Source organism: Apteryx mantelli, chromosome 2 (genome assembly GCF_036417845.1).
Source record: "Apteryx mantelli isolate bAptMan1 chromosome 2, bAptMan1.hap1, whole genome shotgun sequence".
In the NCBI taxonomy this organism is placed as follows: domain Eukaryota; kingdom Metazoa; phylum Chordata; class Aves; order Apterygiformes; family Apterygidae; genus Apteryx; species Apteryx mantelli.
This window is the reverse complement of record NC_089979.1, coordinates 41,256,151-41,278,058: the sequence shown is the minus strand read 5'-3', so window position 1 is coordinate 41,278,058 and position 21,908 is coordinate 41,256,151. Positions and strand designations below refer to the sequence as shown.

Sequence of the window (21,908 nt, the reverse complement as noted above, 5' to 3'; positions counted from 1 at the left end):
ATGACAGTCCTGCCCAATGTGAAGGCAAGCAGAATTGTGGACCTCCTAGGGGCTCTGAAACTGCTGCAGCCTGTGAGCATGCATACATGGTCTCTGAGATGTAGCCACAAAAAGAGTCCACACTCCTCTGCAGGTCCTGCCTGGCTGAGGAGGTGCTAAAATTCTCTGCGTATCTACTGATGTGTTTACAGCGGACATACACTTGAGCTACCTTTAAACAACAGTGTTCTCTGTGGCACCTTTGACTGATACTAAGAGCAGGGCAAACAAGCTAGCGCAGGTAATTCCATATTACACAGCAATGCCCGGCGTGGACAGGTTGAGCATACCAACATAATTGCCAAGGCAAGAATTTTGCTTGTGGGCACATGTGCAAATACCCATGTCCTAACAGAGTTCAGTACCTAGGTCATGTTTAAAATCTGTGTGGTTTTGCTGATTCTGAAGGGGCCAACTGGCATTTGTTCACAGCACTTCACATCCTCTGGACTGGACTGCACACAAAGCAGAGGAAGAGATAGGGTGGTGACTGCAGCTCCCTTTGCCACACAGACATAAGAAGAGAAAAGACAATTTCTTCTCCTGGAGTTGAGGATTTTAACACATAAATTCCAGTTTGTGTAAAAGGGCCTTAAATTCCACCCCCGCAACCTTGTTTCTTCATTGCATTCAACCTTGCATTCAACCAAATTACTTCAATATTCATTGTAAACTGGATTTTCATATTTAAGCACTAGACTACTTGAAAAAAGATGCGATGGAGGACATACTTATCTTCCTTTTGTGAAGAAAGGTCATCTAATTTAAATGTATCAGCTGGGAAGAGGAAGGAGGGACAGCTTTGCATTACGGAGTTTAGCAGAGTCAGCCTCTTGGGAGAGGATAGGCCATAAATTCCACACTTGACCATGTTCAACTATTTGTGTTAGCAGCTCTGCATTCAGTGTACTGGCTTTTATGGATCTTCCTCTGAAGTGCCAGACTGTCTTATGTATAATATAGGGAGCACAGGCACCTATTTCAAAGCTGTGGAATCCATTAGGCCAGAAAATGTCCAGAAGGTGTGCCTCTGTGGATCCAGACCAGCGTGACTGTAGCTGTGATATCCCATATTCCTGGCAATGGGCACTCCAAGCACTTGTGAAAGGTGACAGATGAAGCATTCAAGAGGGGTGAATGACCAAAACAACTTTCAATATATGCTAATGACTCACCAAAGGGTTCTGGTATCATTCATTTCTGTAGTGAAAAAATACAGAGAAATATTATCCAAAATTGCCTTCTCAAAGCACCACCTTTCTTAACTGTTCAGCCACCCCAAGCACTTGCTATGAAGAGTCTTCAAACCATGGGGAGACCTGGCCCTGTGTTCTGAGGCAAACTAGCTTTCATGTGATTGTACCCACTGTGGTGAAAGCAGAGGAATGCTTTCTTAGTGCATTGACTGAAGGATGACTTCAGGACATGTTTGAAATACATGAATTCTTCCTAAACGTCAGATTAATCAAATTTTGGACTTCTAAATCTCAGAGATTAGTATAGTTATGTATTTTCCAGCACTACTTAAGTTAAATAAGCTATTATTATTTTGGCCACAAAGTTCTCCAAGTCCCCAAGCATAGGTTCTTGTGCATGTTTAGAAGATCCTAGGCTGGGAAGCCAGGTAGATGCAAGTATCTAAGATGCTGCAACCCAAAGATGGGAAGGAAGCTTATGAAGCATGTCCTGATCCACAGGGGATGGATATATATTTCCCATTGATACCCATTTTTTATTAGAATTGGCCACTATGTTTGATAGTTACTGTGGAAAAGATAAGAACTGCCTGACAGTGTGATTTTGCCTGGTTGCTAGAAAAGGAAGTGAGTTGCTCACCTTCTGCATGGTAGCATTTCCCCAGCAACTTAGCCAGAAGGAATCTGACCCTGAATCCTGGCATCCACAGGATCACCCTGACACTGTTCAATATTCTGGGAAAGGGCCACTCTCCATTCCTTCCATGGGAGTGAAGCCATTCTGCAGCAACAAATGGAGGACACCTAAGGAGACAGAGGAGAAAAAATGAAGAGCGGGTAGAGATACAGAAGAAAAAAAGAGCAAGCAAGATACAAAGATAATTTTCAAATCTCTTGGAAGGAGATTTCCCTTGGAAAAAAATGACTTTGGGTCCTGGTCTCTGCTGCAGGTTTGCTTAGAGATATGGCAGTAAAGAGTCATTGCCTAAGAGGCATAAATAATTTTGAGAGCAGGAACTAGAACCCAAGATTTCTTTTGCAAAATGAGACCAGTCTCACTGTTTTATACAATTTTTTTTTCCTTTTTCTTTTTGCGCCATTAAACTTACGTTGCTTTCTACACAGTGGTTCAGCTTCAACAGGAAGGATGGAAAGAGACTCCATTCTAGAGCTTCCATCAAGGAACCATCCATACCATCAAGGAGATGTAAGTTTGGACCCCTTCAAGCTGAGGAGGACCTTGAAGCCCAGTGTTCCCACCTCATGTGATTACTGGGCTGATGAACAAAAGGAAGCTTCCTCTCCTGCTTCAGAAGAGATCTGTTTTAAACCTTGAGTGCCGTGAAGTGCAGCATGTCTGGAGCATGCTATCAGCACAAAAGGACAGCTCTTTCCTATGTGCTTGGGAACACACTGAGCTGTCTACAGAGGGTACGAATATTCATATAAAGTGCCAGGGCCCTAGGCGCATTCTCCTACTTCTAGGAATCTAGCTGACCAAGGTCAGCTCCTTCACTGATAAGAGCTGTTGTGAAGAAAGCTAGAAGAGAGTGCCTGTCCCTCATTTCTCCTGGAAGCTGCCTTTAAGCTGAGGGTTTACCTCCTCGATTCTGCCCTATCCAGACCTCCTGGCTTGGCTTCCGACTTGGCCCTGGACATGCCTCATCATGACATTATCACTGGACTGAGTGTGACCTCCATCACTGTCTCCAGATCCAATCGAGGCACTGCCCCTGCCTGTCTTGCTGTCACTCACCTTCCCTTGCAGCCGCAAAGTCACCGGAGAGAGATCAGGCCCTCACTTCAGTGCTCTGAATTTTTGGAGATCTTCAGAAGTGCCAATTCTCTTTGATACTTTAGAGTAGCTAGCTTTCTGACTTTGGCATTTTGAATCACCTGGATGGGCTAAAAACTTTTGTGTTTAGGTAGTGCGAATTACAAGCCATAAAGTAAGTGCTTTGGAATTGGGCCTCTGTCCACAGAAGAACGTGAGTGTTGCAGTAGTGAATATTGCATTGCCTAACATTTGGCTGCCTTGAGACACAAAATGTCATTGGTGAGCCTAGAGTGCAGCTGAGACAGAAGTCTGGGCTTACATTTAACCCCAGAAAAACTGCTTCTTAAGTATCCTAGGAAGGTTAGAGGTTACATTTCCTAGAACAATACTAACAGGAAAAGCTTCAGGTGGAAACTTCAATGTCAGCTGCTTTTTAGATTGCTTGGAACCTCCTTATGCAATGCACATGGAGCCTAGGTGCATAATTCTGGACCGATGATTTCATTAGGTATATTTAAGAAATAAGAGCTGGAGTCCCTAGCCTAGCTTCAGGCAACCCTATCACTTGAAAATAGAACAGTATGAACAAGATCATTCACATAACTTTTTCACTGGCTTAAAGCATTCGTGTTGTTGGCAGTATTGTAAAACCAGATGAAATTCCAAATGAGATGCAGAAAAATGAGCCAGCAGTAAAGCACATTGAAGGCTTTTGCTTTTCCACTTATCAAATTAGTTCAGCAACCTGAAACAAGAGAGAGCATGGTAAGTGCAGTAGAAATAGGTATAAATATAACATGAGCTATTTAAAAGTTCATGTCTATTATAATTTGGCTGCATAATGAGAGCAGAAAATAACTTTCAAAGTGTGTCTGCACAGATATATCTCAGCAGAGCACAGTTATTTTCTTTTTGGTAACTGAGCTAGCATGTTTAGTAAGAGCACAGATAAAAGGTACTACTTCGTGCCTATAGACATACCTTCAGGTATTATGCAGGAGTTAATATTAGATGTGATTTATTTAGTTGCAATTACAAGGTTTCAGTAGAGTTTGCAAATGTTCTCACTTTGACATAAAAAGCCCTTAAGTTTATTTTTTCAGGAGTCTTCTTGTGTTTAGAGCTTACAAGCAAAATAGTAGAAGTGGGGACTCTCAGATAAAGCTAGTGAGAGCCAGATTCAAAACAAACAACAGCTCATGTAACAGATTATAGACTGGTGGAACAATCATTGCCATAGGATATTGTGGATGCAAAATGTTTAGGCTCAGTGGGAGAAGTACATGGCAAAACAGCAACAACAAAACCCAACATATTAGGGCTTATTAAACAAAAAAGACATATAAGACTCAGAAGAAATTTTGGGCTGAGAATCATTAGAGGCTGAAAAAATACAGAGGCTGGAGGAAGTTGCTTGACCTGTTCTTGTCGTTCTCTAGTCATCTGCTTATGGCTAGTGTTAAGGACAGGCTATTGGTGAAGAGACAACCATGGTCTGAACAGCCATTTTTATGTGGTTCTAAAAGTTTTCACAGAAACATTTCAAAGTAACATTCATGACAATGTATGCATACAAAAAACAGGCTTTAAGTTACCATGTAGGGAACATGCCAAGAGTCCTTAATCAGCCAAGGAACAGAAGGATACTACGACGTCATAGCAATTAGCTATGTAGCTGAGCAATCACAATAATTGAAAAGGGTTACAGTTAATATAGTAGCTCTTTGGAGAGAAAGCAGTTAGTCTGAATCACAGAATCGCTGAGGTTGGAAGGGACCTCTGGAGATCATCTAGTCCAACCCCCCTGCTCAAGCAGGGTCACCTAGAGCACATTGCACAGGATTGCATCCAGGCGCGTTTTGAATATCTCCAGAGAAGGAGACTCCACAACCTCTCTGGGCAACCTGTTCCAGTGCTCTGTCACCCTCACAGTGAAAAAGTTTTTCCTCATGTTCAGATGGAAGTGTCTGTGTTTCAGTTTGTGCCCGTTGCCTCGCGTCCTGTTGCTCGGCACCACTGAAAAGAGTCTGGTCCCATCCTCTTGACACCCTCCCTTCAGATACTTGTACATGTTGATAAGATCTCCTCTCAGCCTTCTCTTCTCCAGGCTAAACAGGCCCAGCTCTCTCAGCCTTTCCTCATAAGAGAGATGCTCCAGTCCCCTAATCATCTTTGTAGCCCTTCACCAGACTTGCTCCAGTAGTGCCACATCCCTCTTGTACTGGGGAGCCCAGAACTGGATGCAGTACTCCAGATGTGGCCTCCCCAGGGCTGAGTAGAGGGGGAGCATCACCTCCCTCGACCTGCTGGCAACACTCTTCCTGATGCAGCCCAGGATACCATTGGCCTTCTTGGCCACAAGGGCACATTGCTGCCTCATGCTTAACTCGGTGTCCACCAGCACTCCCAGGTCCTTCTCGGCAGAGCTGCTTTCCAGCAGGTCAACCCCCAACCTGTACTGGTGCATGGGGTTATTCTTCCCCAGGTGCAGGACCCTGCACTTGCCTTTGTTGAACTTCATGAGGTTCCTCTTCACCCAGCTCTCCAGCCTGTCCAGGTCTCTCTGAATGGCAGCACAGCCCTCTGGTGTATCAGCCACTCCTCCCAGTTTTGTATCGTCAGCAAACTTGCTGAGGGTGCACTCTGTGCCTTCATCCAGGTCACTGATGAAGAAGTTGAACAAGACTGGACCCAGTACTGACCCCTGGGGGACACCGCTAGCTACAGGCCTCCAACTAGACTCTGCGACGCTGAGCACAACCCTCTGAGCTCTGCCATTCAGCCAGTTCTCAATCCACCTCACTGTCCACTCATCTAACCCACACTTCCTGAGCTTGTCTATGAGGATGCTATGGGAGACAGTGTCGAAAGCCTTGCTGAAGTCTAGGTAGATAACATCCACTGCTCTCCCCTCATCTACCCAGCCAGTCATTCCATCAGAGAAGGCTATCAGGTTGGTTAGGCATGATTTCCCCTTGGTGAAGCCATGCTGACTACTCCTGATCACCTTCTTTTCCTCCACATGCTTGGAAATAGCCTCCAGGATGAACTGCTCCATCACCTTTCCAGGGATGGAGGTGAGGCTGACTGGCCTGTAGTTCCCTGGGTCCTCCTTCTTGCCCTTTTTGAAGACTGGGGTGACATTGGCTTTCTTCTAGTCCTCAGGCACCTCTCCTGTCCTCCATGACCTTTCAAAGATGATGGAGAGTGGCTTAGCAATAATGTCCGCCAGCTCCCTCAGCACTCGTGGGTGCATCCCATCAGGGCCCATGGATTTGTGGGTGTCAAGTTTGCTTAAATGATCTCTAACCCATACTCCTCCTCCACCAAGGGAAAGTCTTCCTTCCTCCAGACTTTCTCTCTTGCCTCCAGGATCTGGGGTTCCTGAGGGCTGGCCTGAGCAGTAAAGACTGAAGCAAAGAAGGCATTCAGTAACTCTGCCTTCTCTGTATCCTTCGTCACCAGGGCACCCACCCCATTCAGCAAAGGCCCCACATTTTCCCTAGTCTTCCTCTTGCTGCTGATGTATTTGAAGAAGCCCTTCTTGCTGTCCTTGACATCTCTAGCCAGATTTAATTCCAAACAGGCCTTAGCCTTCCTCGTCGCATCCCTGCATACTCTGACAACGTTCCTATATTCCTCCCAAGTGGCCTGTCCCCCTTTCCACTTTCTGTGGACTTCCTTCTTCTGGTTGAGTTTTGCCAGGAGCTCCTTGCTCATCCATGCAGGTCTCCTGCCTCCTTTGCTTGACTTCCTACTCATAGGGATGCACCATTCTTGAGCCTGGAGGAAGTGATGTTTGAATATTAACCAGCTCTCTTGAACACCCCTTCCTTCTAGGGCCCTCACCCATGGGATTCCTCCAAGTAGGTCCCTGAAGAGGCCAAAGTTTGCTCTCCTGAAGTCCAGGGTTGCGATCCTACTTGGTGCCCTGCTGCCTCCTCGCAGGATCCTGAACTCCACCATCTCATGGTCACTGCAGCCAAGGCAGCCCCCGACCTTCACATCTTCCACCAGTCCTTCTTTGTTTGTTAGTACGAGGTCCAGCAGCACACCTCTCCTTGTTGGCTCCTCCACCACCTGTGTCAAGAGTTGTCACCAATGCTCTGCAGGAACCTCCAGGACTGTTTGTGCCTAGCTGTGTTGTCTTTCCAGCAGATATCGGGGTGGTTGAAGTCCCCCATGAGAACCAGGGCCTGGGATCGTGAGGCTACTTCCAGCTGTCTGTAGAAGGCCTCATCGACTTCCTCATTCTGATCAGGTGGCCTGTAGTAAACACCCACAACAGTGTCACCCATGCTAGCCTGCCCTTTAATCCTTACCCATAAGCTCTCGACTCGCTCTTCATCCACTCCTAGGCACAGCTCAATACATTCCAGTTGCTCTCTCACATAAGTCACATCGCTTTCCTGGCCTGTCTTTCCTAAAAAGCACATAGCCATCCATGACAGCACTCCAGTCATGCGAGCTATCCCACCATGTCTCTGTAATGGCAATGAGATCATGGCCCTGCGACCGCACACATATCTCTAGTTCTTCCTGTTTGTTCCCCAAGCTGCGTGCATTGGTGTACAGGCATTTCAGGGAGGTGATCGAGCATGCAGGTTTCCCAGGAGGGATACAGGAAGATCCTCCATAGCCACATCCCATGCGCACTTCCCTGGCTGCATTCACCTGTTGGAGGCATCCTGACTTGAGCAGTCTTTTGCCAGCTACCCTGGCACTATAACTCTCCCCTTCCCCCGTCTTTCCTAGTTTAAAGCCCTCCTTACCAGGTTGGCCAACCTGTTGGCAAAGACCCACGTGCCCCGCCTCGTGAGGTGGATCCCATCTCTTGCCATCAGTTGTCGATCTTCAAACAGGGTCCCATGGTCGTAGAAACCAAAACCCTGTTGCCAACACCAGTGGCGCAGCCAGTCGTTAACCTGGAAAATCCGTCTCCTCCTCCTCTCATCCATCCCCCTCACTGGCAGGATTGAGGAGAAGATGACCTGGGCTCCCAGACCCTTGACCACCATCCCCAGAGCTCTGAAATCCTGCTTGATGGTCTCCAGTTTGCCCTTGGTGTCATTGGCGCCCACATGGAAGAGCAGCAGTGCGTAATAGTCCGAAGAATGGACGAGCCTTGGCAGTCTTTCCCTGACATCTCTCACACGAGCCCCCGGGAGGCCACAAACCTCTCTAGACATGAGGTCAGGTCGGCAGATAGATGCCTCCGTCCCCTGCAGCAGGGAGTCCCCCACAACAATCACCCGCCGCTTCTTCCGGGCGTTCCGGCAGGGCACAGGGTCTGTTGTCCCAGGTACTTCCCTGGCAGCCATGCCCATCTCCTCCTCATCCTGGAGGGCACTAAACCTGTTCTTCAGCTTCAGGTCTTCAGGAGGAGTAGGAGCCTTTCTCCTCCCACGAGCAGTGACCAGTTTCCAGCCTTCTTCTATGATGTTATGATGTACCGTTTCACATGGCACAGAGCCCTCCGGCAACTCCACTGCTGTGAGGGGTTGGGACTCCCGAAGCTGCACAGTCTCCGAGAATACCCTGTCTATCTCTTGCTCTGCTTCCCGGATGCTGCGCAGCCTACTGACCTCCTCCTGTAACTCCCTTACCTGACGACACAACTCGCCAACAGCAGCACAGCTCCTGCAGGAGAGCTGACTGCCAGCCCAGGCCTCCTGGAGAGGCCCCAAGCACTCCCTGCAGCCTGAGACCTGTAGGGCTACATCTGCTGTCAGAGGGTCGGTCTGGGTCCCAGCCTCTGACACAGCAGCTCCAACAGCCACTGGGGAACGCGCTCTGCGGTGTGTCACAACCATACTTGAGGAAACCTACACCACAGGGAACAGAAACGAAGGTCCCTTCGCGCGTCCCTTCGCGCACCCTTCTGCACGAACTGCTGCGCAAACTGCTGCGTCTGTTCGCTGCCTCTGGGAGCTGCGCTCTAGGCCTGGCTCTTATATAGGCCTCTCCCTAGCACTGACTCCCAGGGTGCTTGACCACCCTAATCAAGGGCCACTGGGATCAAAGGCCCCAACTCCCTCTGGTCAGGGGCAACCCAGAGAGCTCGTTAGCAGCAGCCACTCCTAGCTATAGCTTTTCCCACGAGCTTTTCCCAGGAGAAGTCAAGGCCTCCTGCAGTTGCCCTTGCCTAGCTTCCCCTTTCCTGTTCACAGCAATCACCTTCTAGTTCCTTGGGGGTCCTCAGGAAGCCCACAACTTCCAACAAGATCCTCAAGTTCTAGTCAGAGCCCAAACACTGCTGTGCAAACTGCTGCCTCTGTTCGCTGCCTCTGTTAGCTGGCATACTTTTCAAGAAAGTATGCACATTAAAACTAAGTGACTTTTCAAAAAAGTTATTTGGCAGGAAAAAAAAACATTTACTCATCACCTGCTTTCTCATTAATGAGGAGCTTCTAGATAACGCAGATTGGACATCTTGCATCCCATGGTGTCAGCTCTGTTAAGTTGGGTCTGCTTATGTCAGTCTGTTTTTACTTTGGGGAGAAACAATCTAGCATCCTTTCATCTTCCTTTTGCTCTTTCATTTTAGCTTTCTTTGTTGCTCTATGATCATAATTTATACATAGAGTTATATAGAATTTTTTACTGTTTTTTTGTTTCGGTGAGGCTGGTTTTGTCTCTGCTGAAATGTTTCCTCCTTTGTTTTGTACTCCAAGTCCTCACCATATCCAAGAAAGTTAAAAGTTCAGTGTCGTGTCTGTATTTCCTTCAGCACAGGGAGTAGCTGAATGTCTTCTTTTGTGTCTCTGCCCAGAGCTGGGCATTTATAAGTGAAGTGAAACTTCTTTTGGTCAGAGCTGAAGTGATGTGGCAAGGCAGCAACTGGGTAAGTAGGTGACTGTCCAATTTAGTCAACCTATATCAAAACCTATGACTGTGATAGGGGGCAGTCAGTTTTAACCAGAGCTGATTTCCTTCTACAAGTACCTGAACAGCATTTGTTCAGTGTGTTTTCTTCCAACCTCATCTGATGAAGAGCCTGGGATCTTAGAGATACGGACTGTGCCATTACTAAGGGCTTTGTCACCTCTGGTTTGAGCTGCAGTGGTACCCTTGGCATAGTAAAGCTGAGCCCCAGTGGGATTGTTTGTAAAATCCCCGTTCTTGGCTTGAATTGCACACCAGCACTTGGTGATTTGCACTGGTGCCATTTGCCATTCGGAATGTTAAGTGTGGATTCTGTCGTAGGAGCTGGAAGCTCCCATGCCTCACACCCAAAGCAGTGCCACCTGGAGACCCTGCGACTGCTTCTGAGTGACCTAGTCTCTAGTCAGCACACAGAAGTGCTGTGCAGAGGCATTAGCTGGAGGAGAGGGGGTATGGGGAGAGGCCTGGAGTGACCTGCAGTCATGCACTGCTCCATGCAGGCCTCTCCATATGAGCCAGTCAGCTCATACGGATGTCCTGAGCTGAGGCGTAGGGCTTGCTTGGTTGGGTTGGTGCCATTGTACGTACAGCCCTCCATTCCACAGTGAAGATGTGTGCAGTTTGGCATGGCACTTGCCAGTGAAAAATAAGAATTTTCATGCTGTTGCAGTTGTGATCTGGTAAACCAGCAACTTTTCAGTGTGTGCATGTTCCTCGGTTTTGAAATTCCCTTTAGTCCAAAATAGATCGTGTTGGAGTGGGGGGACGGACCCGGAGTAACGATGAGTCTCAATATGAGTATGGTCGTTCTCTCTTTATTAGAGCTTACACAGAGTATATATAGACAAGCAATAAGCATGCACTAGCAATAGCTGTATGATTGGTTTACAGCTTCTGTCCATGCGCCTAAAGCGGATATATGATTGGTGCAAAGTTGCTGTTCACGTGGAGGGGCTTGTCGGCCCCCTCCTTGACTTGTTTACCACTACTTGCCTTCCCCTTTTGTAATGGTCTAGGAATGCTCAAGGACAGTTCACATAGCCGTGGGATCCTCCCTTCATCCTGAAGGCAGGATTGCTCACTTCTAAGAGATCATGCCCTCTCTCGCTTAACCATTCTCCCACAGATCGACCTTCTGAGTGTACAGCAAAACCCTTCTGGGAAGGACTCAGAAAGTTGGGCTTTGGCAGGATTTGGGGGAATGGTCCAGGGGGGTGGAGCTGTGGTTCTTTTACATACGGTTTAGTACTAGCATAGTGTTCTAAATCTAGAGAGATTCCTATATATTTCAGAAGTACCTATAAATGCATTAAGTTTTCTGAACAGTTGTTGGTATGTGAGAGGCAAGGCCTCACATTAGTTCACATAATGCTTACATCTCATCACTGGGCCCTACACTAGTAATAACCAACAAATCCCTGCAGCTTAGGATAGACACGTAAAATAGTGGTGTCTTAACTATTAAAAGAAAAATCAGGGAGAAAAATACAACTATTATGTTGGCAAATATGATCCAAGATTTAAACTTTGGAATTATTTTTGTATTGTGTTATTAGCTGACAGTAGCAATGCCTGGGACATTCTTTTATATTTTTTAAATTGTATACATAACCTAGAGTTAATGCTGTTTTTCCTCTAATAATCAAATATCAATTCCAAAATTAATGAGTAGGATGTTTTCTCCCTCTGAACAGCAGGACATCTGTGCTTGCTCTACTAGCATGTTCTTTTTCCTTTCTTCAGTCCCACTCTTGCCATGGCCCACAGGAATCTGACTGGGAGCTGTAATGTTAACTGTGGATGTAAGATTCATGAGTACGAGCCTGTCTGTGGATCAGATGGAATAACATATTTTAATCCTTGCCTAGCGGGCTGCATCAGTGGTGGAAACCATAGCACAGGGGTAAGTGCTTCCCACACCCACCCACACGCAGTCCACGAGTAGTTAGTAGCCCATCAGGACCGATGGCAGATCAAAGAACACGGTTTCTGTAGCAAACCTCCCTCCTCCTGAGCTTCAGAGAGGTTGCTCTGCAGCTGACTCGGGCCTGAGTCTTTCTGTGTTTCGAAAGGCTGGTAATATTGCTGTTCTGCAACCTCTCCCCCCTTTCAGTTATGTAGAAATCTCAGGCACAAATGCATTTATACCAAGCAAGTCCTCCAACCAAGTGAGTGCAAAGTGTGCCATGGGGAGGGGCGAGGCAGCGTTTCTGACACAGAACCTGAAGCCCCCACATCAGTGGGCTGCATGTCCGCTATTCCTGTAAGACTTGGAAAGGGGACCTTGAATCACTGTCACCTCATCCGGCTTTTTGCCAACATAGGCTAACATGCCATCCTTTCACAAATGCATCAGTGTTAATCTTAAGAGCAGTCACGTTTCTTTTTTTTGTTCCCTCTCTGACTGGAAGGAAGAACTTACTCTTCTGATAGTTGGAAGTGTTTTAAATTCCTGTTTAAATTTAGTTATGGCCTGTTTAAAGCCATTAGTGTTTGTGCCAGGCTTGTCATTTAGCATAAGTGGCTCTTCCACCTCCACCAGTGTATCTGTAGGTCTTTTGTTTGCGTGGCTAAATACGGACTGTTTTTTATTCTGCTCTTATGAAATAGTTTTGACATTCTCTGTAAACCTCTTCAAGGCTAAATGATTGTCCTTGAACTCAAGTAATCAGAAATTAAAGGATGTTAATAATCCACTTTTTTTCTTGAAATATACTGCCTGTTACAACCAAGTCTTCCAGTTACGACGTACTGGGGAAGGGCATTCCGCTGTTAAAATCACACCACGGAAATGTGGCAATTTCCAGGACTGGGCACAGGAAAACAGTGGAAAGGTGGAATCTGACCTTAATGTCATTATGGTTATGCTTACTTCGTACAAAAGACAAACTGTTAAATTCTTCTGTTATAGAACTGTCTTTTAAAAAAGAATAAGTAAGAGGGACAGGAAACAATATAAACATTGATTTTCTCAGGATTTGATTGTACTTTCCAGAAAGCTTATTTATAATGTATTCATCTCCTAATTTGCAGTCCTGAGCCAACCTGTGAAACATGAGAATGTTCGTTTCAGAGCTGTGCTTTCTTATTTTTAACAAGATAATGTTCTAAAAATGAAGATTCATATATGATTCCATTTAGAACAAATTAGTTTCATTTATAGGTTTTTTTTTCAGAGTACCTTGCTAGTTTTTGGTAGAAAATTGCTTTGGCCCAATTGCAAAAAGCCTGTGACTATCTGGTTAACTTTCAGTATCTATGTAAATTTTACTTGCACTTTGTTGGACCGAGGCCATAGGTTTGATCTTTTCTACATTTCACCAGATATCAAACTGGTACTAGTAATTTATTTAATAGTGAAGTAGTTTGGGAATATTTACTTTTCACTATGAATTTTGAAACATAGTATTTCTTATTATGATTTGGCCTGAAGTTTTAACTCAGCAACTAATGGTGAATAAAGTAGGGCTGACATTGATTTGCAAATACATTTCTTCATTAAATAATGTTTTATGGGGAGTACTTTTGGAAACTACAAAAGTAAGTTTGTATCGCTTTATAACACACAAAATGAATGTTGCTAACCTATAACATTTGGATTTTAGTTTATAATGTATAATGTTTTCCAAGTTAACCACCTCAAAAGTTGGAAGTAGGAGAAGAGAATGCCTGTGTACAGTTCATACCTGTTGTGTATATACATTGCTACACTCTAGCATTTCTTCTGCATAAGACTTCTGTCTCATTTAGTGCACAGCCTTGGTTCCTCTGGTGATGAATCAAGATTATGTAGGAAAGAAGACTGTAGGATACCTATTTGGAAGCAATAAACAGAATAAGGTGAGGGATCTTAGGAAGAAAGCAGATACTCAGCTGATATTTGGCAGCTGAGTGCTGCCTTGGGAAATTGGATTCTGTCAGTGCCTCTGTTCCTAAGTGATGTTAGGCAAGTCAGTTAAACCAAACATCTCCCAGTTGGTCATTACATTTGTGTTCTTTTTATTCTGGATGATTGACATGAGCAATAACGAGAAGTGTCATTTGTAGAAGGACTGAGTGCCAAAATCTGTATCTGAAGGCAGGAAAAGTTGTGTTTAGAATATATTAAGTTGTATATAATGAAAAATAAACTGGAAAAAAGGGGTCCCAGTTGTCTCAAATTTGCTACCCATGTTTGTGAAAGTTTTGATCTGTGTTTCAGTTACTTAGCTACAAAATAGAGATAACAACATCACTGTCTCATCTCGTAACTGTTCTGAAGATAAATTAATCTTTTTGAAAGAGATAAAGAATAATGATGAGTGCCATAGAAAAATCCATATGAAATATGAGTCATTCTGTCTTTGTAGTGGAATATGATTAGTGTGAGGAAAAAGTACCTGGAGCCACATTTTGAAAATGGAAGGTAAAATACTGGAGCAATGGATGGTTCATTAAGATGTTCAGCAAAATCCTATGGGAAAAACGTAAGGCTATGCGATAACACAAGCACGTACAGAGGTATAAATTAAAGTTGACAAGCAGTCTTAATTCAGATATTTCCTAATGTCTGAGTGTTTTAATTTGCAACCTTAAGATGTAGCTTAAGTTACGTAGCTTAGTGCGCGTGGTTCCTGGGTTTTGTGAAAGCAAACTTCAAAACTGTACTTGTCTGTACTTGGGATAATAATGCTGGAGGCAGAAGACTGCTGACTGAGAAGTAGTATTTGATTCCCGATGAGAAAACTACATGAGACTGTCATACAAAGTCTTTGCACAATGTCTTTCTCACAGAAGCTTTCATACAGAAATGTTCAGTGTTTCTCTTTTTCACTTTCCCTAGGTAAGAAATTATACAGAATGTGCCTGTGTCCAAAGTCGCCAAGTTATTACTCCACCGACGGTGGGCCAGCGCAGTCAGCTTAGACTGGTCATTGTCAAAACCTACCTGAATGAAAATGGTTATGCTGTTTCTGGGAAGTGTGATCGAACCTGCAATACCCTTATCCCATTCCTAATATTTCTTTTCATAGTTACCCTTATAACAGCATGTGCCCAGCCATCAGCAATCATAGTGACACTCAGGTAAGAGTTTAGTTATATGTTTATTTAGATATTTATACTGTGCCTACAATCACTCTAGAGTCTATGTCACAGAGTCTGGCCTAATGCAGCTTAATTCCATCAAGCTTATGTATCTCTTAAAGGTGATTAGAGTAGGGCTGACCTTTATAAGGAATATATAACATGATAATGCACTTTAGGAAACGAGAAATGACCAGCAATTCCCAGACAATGTAAAGAGAGGATATGTAAAAGCATGATGTAAAAAAATGATTACTCCTGAAGAAATGTTCAACCTCCTTAGGGTGATGGTTTGGATTTTCAAATCCAAATGAGAAAAAGTTAATATTTGACTCATTCATAGTTCAATCAAGAGAGGCCATTTTTCAGTTATCCTTTTCTGTTTCTTAAAATTGTTCATTCCTGCCACATGCCTGTTGTTGAGCCTTCCCTTTTTTCTTCAAAAGAATTTTGAAATTGTTATGTAATATGCTGTAGTAGTGTTATTGTCATGGTCGTTTAGGGATAGAAAAAGGTGCAGTCTTTGTATGGAAAGGTAGTGTCTTCTATTGTCATTGCACAGGGTAATTATAAAAAGGTAAATTTCAATCGGTAGATATTAATACTGAAGTGAACCTTACAATATTGACATCCTTAAGGAAAATCTTCAGAGGAGGTTTTTACAATGTTCAGTGAAAACCAGATGGGTCCCATATCATGTACAGTGCATCCATCCAAGTTTTGTGGCCCAAATTATTTCTCTGATTTCTCAATTTCTGAGTGAGTGCTTGACTCTGCAACCATGACCTTTCGGTCACTGAATGTCATCTGTTTGTCTGTTCATTATCTCATAATCTGTTGTCACTACAAGTTGCCTACTTGTAATAATAAGCATCCAAGCAGTCTCTTGGAATGCTGTTCCTTTTCAGCCAAGGTAATGGAGGTGTCCTCCATTAGCTTCAAGGGGAAAAATGTCAGGCTCTCAAAGGACTGGGTACAAACTAGTAATATTCCATGATGGAACTGCAGCAATTTTAGTAAATCCCTGATATGTTTCCTAATACAATTCTGACATGCTTATACTAAGCAGAGATCTGTTAAATTCAGAGATAGATTCCAGCTTTCAGCAACTTAATTCTCCATTTAGAGTAGGATCACTGGTCTGAAAAAGATTAAGAAAATAAAGCACAAGATTATATATAAAAAAAAGAAATTATTATGAGAAAACATGAACATTTTAGGTCTATTCTCCAATTTCCATAATAGTTTTAGATCAAATTCTTCAGGCCTTATGTAGGCAAAAAATGATCCAAAGACAGGACCGAGATTTTGATTAAACAGGGACAGGAGGATTTGGCTATTTTCTCCTAGCAATAAGACTTAACAATATTAGAGGCTAAATGGAAAAAATTGAGACGGAGATTTATTATAGCTCAGAAGAAAAGCCAGGAGGTCAGGCTAAAACTTACCACAATGTTTATCTGTTATGACTTTCTTCAAAGGACTTTTGTTTTTGCTTGCTAGGTCTGTGGAAGATGGGGAACGGCCCTTTGCACTAGGAATGCAGTTTGTTTTATTACGAACTCTTGGTAAGTCTTGCGGTTACTGAAGCATTCATATAAATCCCTGTGTTTCCAAAAGATTCACCACGTTTTGCTTAAATGTGCTATGAAAGTATTGAAATTTCATAAATCTGCCACTGATTGTCATTAGGAACATAAAATTAATAGCTTCTGAACTTTGTAACTGAGATTTGTATTTAATCTTAATTTTTATTACTGACTTTTTGTGACAACGTCTTTGTCTCAGAAAGAGATATTTTGTTTAAAAATCCTTTAAAAAAGAGATATGTCGAAATAGTCATTTTCCCAATAAATGATTAGTTTTTTGACAAATTAACATTTTCTTATAAAAAAAAAAGTTTGATAATTTTCTGATCCATCTAGATAACACAGTAAGAACAGTAAAGTTCTTTTAAATATTGTCCATAGCAACAGTAAGTATATCTTCAATTTTGTTCTTCTCCTGAACATAGTATTGCATATTCAAGGACAGGAACAAGGGTTACTTGGAAAAGATGATGTAGTACCAGCGCTCACCCTATGTATCTATTGCACATATTAATATAGTTACTAATTATCATCTTATAAGTTTTTTTTTAAAAGAAGCAGATATATCTTTTTGCTTTCAGCAATAGCAGTAGCTGTTCACTTTTCTAAAATAAGAAGCAATTGTATCTTAAGGTTTAATTTCAAATGTTTCAAAGCAAAAAGAATGCTTGTTAAATTTTTTTTTACACAAAGTCATTTCTTTCAAGCTTTTGAACTTATAAAATCCTGCCTATAAAGAGCACTCCAGGTGTTCAGCTACAACAAAAAATGTGAGCAGGGCATGCAATGATTATTATAAACAAGAACAAGAGGGAAAGCCCATATAGTTGCACCTGGTCAGTAAGGAGGAAGTTTTCTTTGAGAAGGGCCTCTTTTGACTTGTCTTAAATATGTCATATTTCCAGGGAAAGCAGGAGCATTTAACAGGCTAGCAACATTTGTGGCAGCCTTAAAGTCTATTTCTGAGGAAGATTTCTTTGAAAGAACAATTTAAAAATAATAGTTCTCCCATTTCTTCCATCCATCTTCAGTAAGAGAATTACGTTTTATGTTCTTTGGGGCTTTAATTTTTTGCCTTAATCTGTAGCAGCAACCCCCATCTTTCCCAGCTCACAGGTAATGATTTTCAATAACCAGTGCTCTGGAAATAACATCATATTTTGTTCCTCTGCCTCATTTTATTTCCTGAGAGCAACACTGCAGTTTATTTTGGGCAACATGTAGTTCATGCAGAAGTGCCTGGGGACCCCAGATTGAGGCATTGACTATTGTAAGGTGGCGTTGCATTGTATTTGTTGTTTGAATTCTTTCACATCGTTGGTATGGTGTGTGGGATAAATAGCATTGTTGGGCAGATCAGCAGACCAGTCTTCCACTTTTCACAATATAGGGGAGAACAGTGGAGTAGAAATCCTCTCAAAACTTCTTGACCTACACCTGCTTGACTAAGGCATGTAGTTTCTTTAGAAGTCTTCCACTGTATGCTAACACATTATTTTTGTTGCTATTTTTATTTCAGCCTACATTCCCACTCCAATTTATTTTGGGGCTGTTATTGATACCACATGCATGCTTTGGCAACAGGACTGTGGCGTACAAGGATCTTGTTGGGAATACGATGTCACCTCGTTTCGTTTTGTCTACTTTGGATTGGCAGCTGGTCTCAAGTTTGTAGGATTCTTTTTTATTTTTTTGGCCTGGTACTCCATTAAGTATAAAGAAGAGCAACTGCAGAGACAGAGGTGGAGGTCTTTGCCAGTGAACACTGTGAGTGAGATGGTAGGCCAAGCTGGACCTCAGCAAAACTATGCACGGGCTAGATCCTGCCCTACCTTCAGCTGTCGTGGAGAACAGTGTGGAGACATCAGTGTGGCACAAGGAATGAATTGCATAGCACAGACATACCCTGGCCCTTTTTCAGAAGCAATAAATTCCTCAAATGAAAATGCATTGGAAGAAGTCACTGCTGACATGTAGACCCCTGGCTTGGTAATGTAATATTTAGTTTTGTTGGTTGACTCAGATACGGCGCCTTGTGAAACACCTGTGCCTTCTATTTTTAATCTAAATGTAACACATGATAAAACCAACAAAGCTTAATGCAAACACCCATAGTATGTTTCTGAGGGCTGGATACCTCAAACCGACCCAAGTTCTTACTTCTCTTTGTAATTATTTCGGGTGTGTCCATTAAATGTCCATGCTCTGATCTAATATCAATGTAAGGGTGAGGTATTATGAACAGCAAAACTCAGTGAAAGAGTGAAAAAAATTCATATCATTGATGTCTAGACTTCACAAAAATGCTTAAATGTATCATAACTTCACATCCACAAATCATATTTTTAAGAGATGAGAAATTACTGTGAGTTCTGCTACAAAGCACAACTGAACTTGTTTAAACTATGCAACTTACTTGGATAATTGTATGTGCAGCAAATTAAGTTTAAAGTTTGCTTTTAAAAAACATTACTGCAACTCAATTTGAAAGAGGCTGTTTTCAGACATACGCAGTAGATCAAAAAAGAACATAAGGTTTAAAGTACTGTTAATAACGTGTTAAGCCATACGAAAGTTATGCATCAGGTAATGTTAGCAAATATTGAGACATAATATCTTTATCCTGTTAAAACATGCATTAATTTTCATTTGATAAGATGCAGTAATTCTTAACAAATACACAGGCTTGAAAAGTGTAATGCTTGGAGTAAAAAACTTCTGTATTAATTTGTAAGAACATGAAGATGTAGGAATCATACACACACACCATAACAGATAGGTGCATATTTCTGTAATGATATAAGCAGTTATTTGGGTGACCATTGCTAACGCCAAATCCATACTTTTCCTGAAGAAGAAAAAATCCAATTATAGCTTGATAGGAAGTGTTTGGCTGTACTTCAAAAATGCATGCCGGTCTAGTTCAGCTTAGGGGAAAAATCTCAAGAGAGCGCTAATGGCTTCTTTTTGTGAGTCACCTGCTGTTTGGGGCTTTGCAGCCTCTTGCCAATAGCGGAAGGTGCAGGGAGGGAGGCGAGATGGCACAGCTTGCTGGCAGGCCTTAGCTGAGAAATGATTCAAGGGTGCTGGAAACAGGTTTGCACTCAGCAGTGCATAGCCCAGAGCTTTCCCCTTGTTTCTCGGCACTGCCGCTGCAGTGTGCTTCCTGCCAGCATGAAGGAGAGTGTGGCCAAGACTAGTGAGGGCTGTCTCAGACTGCTAGATTACCTCCATTCCTACCCCAGCTCCACCTGTCTCACCTCCTGAGCACCATACCCTCCAGGGTGCTGGCAGTGAGCCGCAGGGATGTTGCCCCGCTTCCCTCCCTCGGTGCCCGCTCGTGTTTCTGAACAGCATTGCACTCCCATCAGGTGTGGTGTTGCATTTTCTGATGGACAGATGGATTTCTCTTCAAGTAGTTTTATCATTTGTCCCATGTGTGGCTGCCTTTACTACTTTTCTCAGCTTCATTTAAAGCTTTCTTTGAAGGCAAAGTCTGAGACTGCTGTCCACCCTTCCAGGAAATGAGCTAGGAATAGAGATTGTCTCCAAGCATGGACCCAGGAGACGTGATGTAGCCTTTGCTTATTCCAGCTTACTATCATGTGTTTTATCCCCTGGAGACATTGAGACTTTTTAATCAAATGTACGTAGCATTTCATATCTTACCCTGGAGGCTTTGTAGTCCCCTTCTTATGATGTACTAATGATGTCTCAAAGGGCGGAGAATGATTTCAGGTGGACACTAAGAAGTCAGAGCTGTATCTTGCCTTGCAGGGAAGATCTTAGAAATTTCAGAAATGAATTTAATTATTTTTAGAGGATTCAGTGATGGGAAGGCCTGGATTTTGCCATGTGGGGAGCTTGCATAAAAATAAGTAGGAGAGTAGAACTTCTATGTATTTTTGAACAGAGTAAAAAATATTTGGGAGGCTTTGGCAATGTAAAAACGATTTTGTTGTTTTTTTTTTTTTAAATTTACAATATGTAAGTTCATCAAACAATACATGGACCCAAGTCCTGTTTCTGTTGAAGTTAATGGCAAAACTCTCTTTGGCATCCATGGATTTGACCTGGGAAGAACAGAGTTCCCCCTCCTCCTCCTTTGCCAGCTGCCTTCCATCACTGACTGGTATGTGAAGTTACCCACCACACTGGTCTCAGAGCCTGCTTGAGATGGTGACTGTTTGTCACAGAGCGTCTCCATTCATTTATGTGACTTCCACTCTCTGTGGCTGCAAATTCACAGATGTTTCTAGCTTTTATCCCTACTGTAACATGGAAGAATATTATTGACATTAATGAGAAGTGTAGCACTTTAAGTCACCTCCTGCTATTCTTTAGCTATTAATAGCTTTTTGGAGACAAGCCTGAGTATTTTTTATTTTTGGGTTGCTGCTAGGCCCAATAACATCCCCAATCAGTGTGTGCAGTTTGGGACATAGCTTCTATGCTTCTTCTCCCCAAGATTAAATTTCCTTGGTTCAAAAGCACTGGGTACCTTTCTTTGGCTATTGCAGATCAGAGCAGATGATAAAAATGGCTCCTTCTGCTAGAGTCTGGGATGCTGCTTGCACCAAGAAATTCCTGCCCTGGCAAAATTTGAGGCAAAGTGGTAGGAGAGAGGGTAAGAAACCAACCCATTTTAATCAACAGAGGATGATGTGAAGAGAGACAATCTTTTCCAATACCTCAGAAATAGATCATGTAGAGAATCGTAAAAGGCTGGAATTGAGTCATCTGTCCTGTTTCTGTTCTCTTGCATGCTTTCTGTGGACTTCTGCTCTATAGGAATAAAAAGTGGGAGCAGATGAGGCTTGTTGGATCTTCAGGAACTAACACTGGTCACAGAGGATAAGAGTAAAAAAAGTGGCAGCTCTGCAACTGCTGCAGTTCTGAGCTAGTTTCAAGGGAATTCAGAGGTGGTCAGAATTGAGAATTTCTATTTTTCTGGAAATCCTCATGCTTCAAATTCTAAAAAACATTCTTTCTTAAAATGACTGAGAAACTGGAATGTAGAGGGAAAGATATTCACTCCAGAAATACTGAAAAAGTCTTGTTTGCATACTTTCTATAGCCTTTTAATTTTGACTTCAAAATTATATGCAAAACATAAATATAAAAATTCTCCAGTATTTTTTGTTATACATAATTATGACATTATAAATAAATTCCTACAAGATCATTTAATTATGTCAGCATCCTCTGAAGGAAAGAAAACTCAGACTCTGGCTAATTTTTGACTGGTTCCTAAAGGAGGCTTTCTTATGAACAAGCTACAACAGTCTAATTTGAGCCAATAAAGGCAGGCAGGGGAAAACACATGAACTTTCTATAGTATCTCCAACATTGTCAACA

At 42.8% G+C, this 21,908-nt stretch overlaps 1 protein-coding gene across 1 annotated transcript in view; it reads left to right on the top strand.

Moving 5' to 3' along the window:
- Positions 1-19,199, top strand: part of SLCO5A1 (solute carrier organic anion transporter family member 5A1) — a gene marked incomplete at its 5' end in the record, with an annotated part of 79,881 nt that extends 60,682 nt beyond the window's left edge. The window contains 4 exons of the mRNA XM_013942884.2: positions 11,641-11,800; positions 14,720-14,961; positions 16,465-16,529; positions 18,070-19,199. Of these exons, the coding sequence (XP_013798338.2) occupies positions 11,641-11,800; positions 14,720-14,961; positions 16,465-16,529; positions 18,070-18,527 (925 nt within the window). The remainder of the gene's footprint in view (positions 1-11,640; positions 11,801-14,719; positions 14,962-16,464; positions 16,530-18,069) is intronic.
- Positions 19,200-21,908: the final 2,709 nt, after the last annotated feature.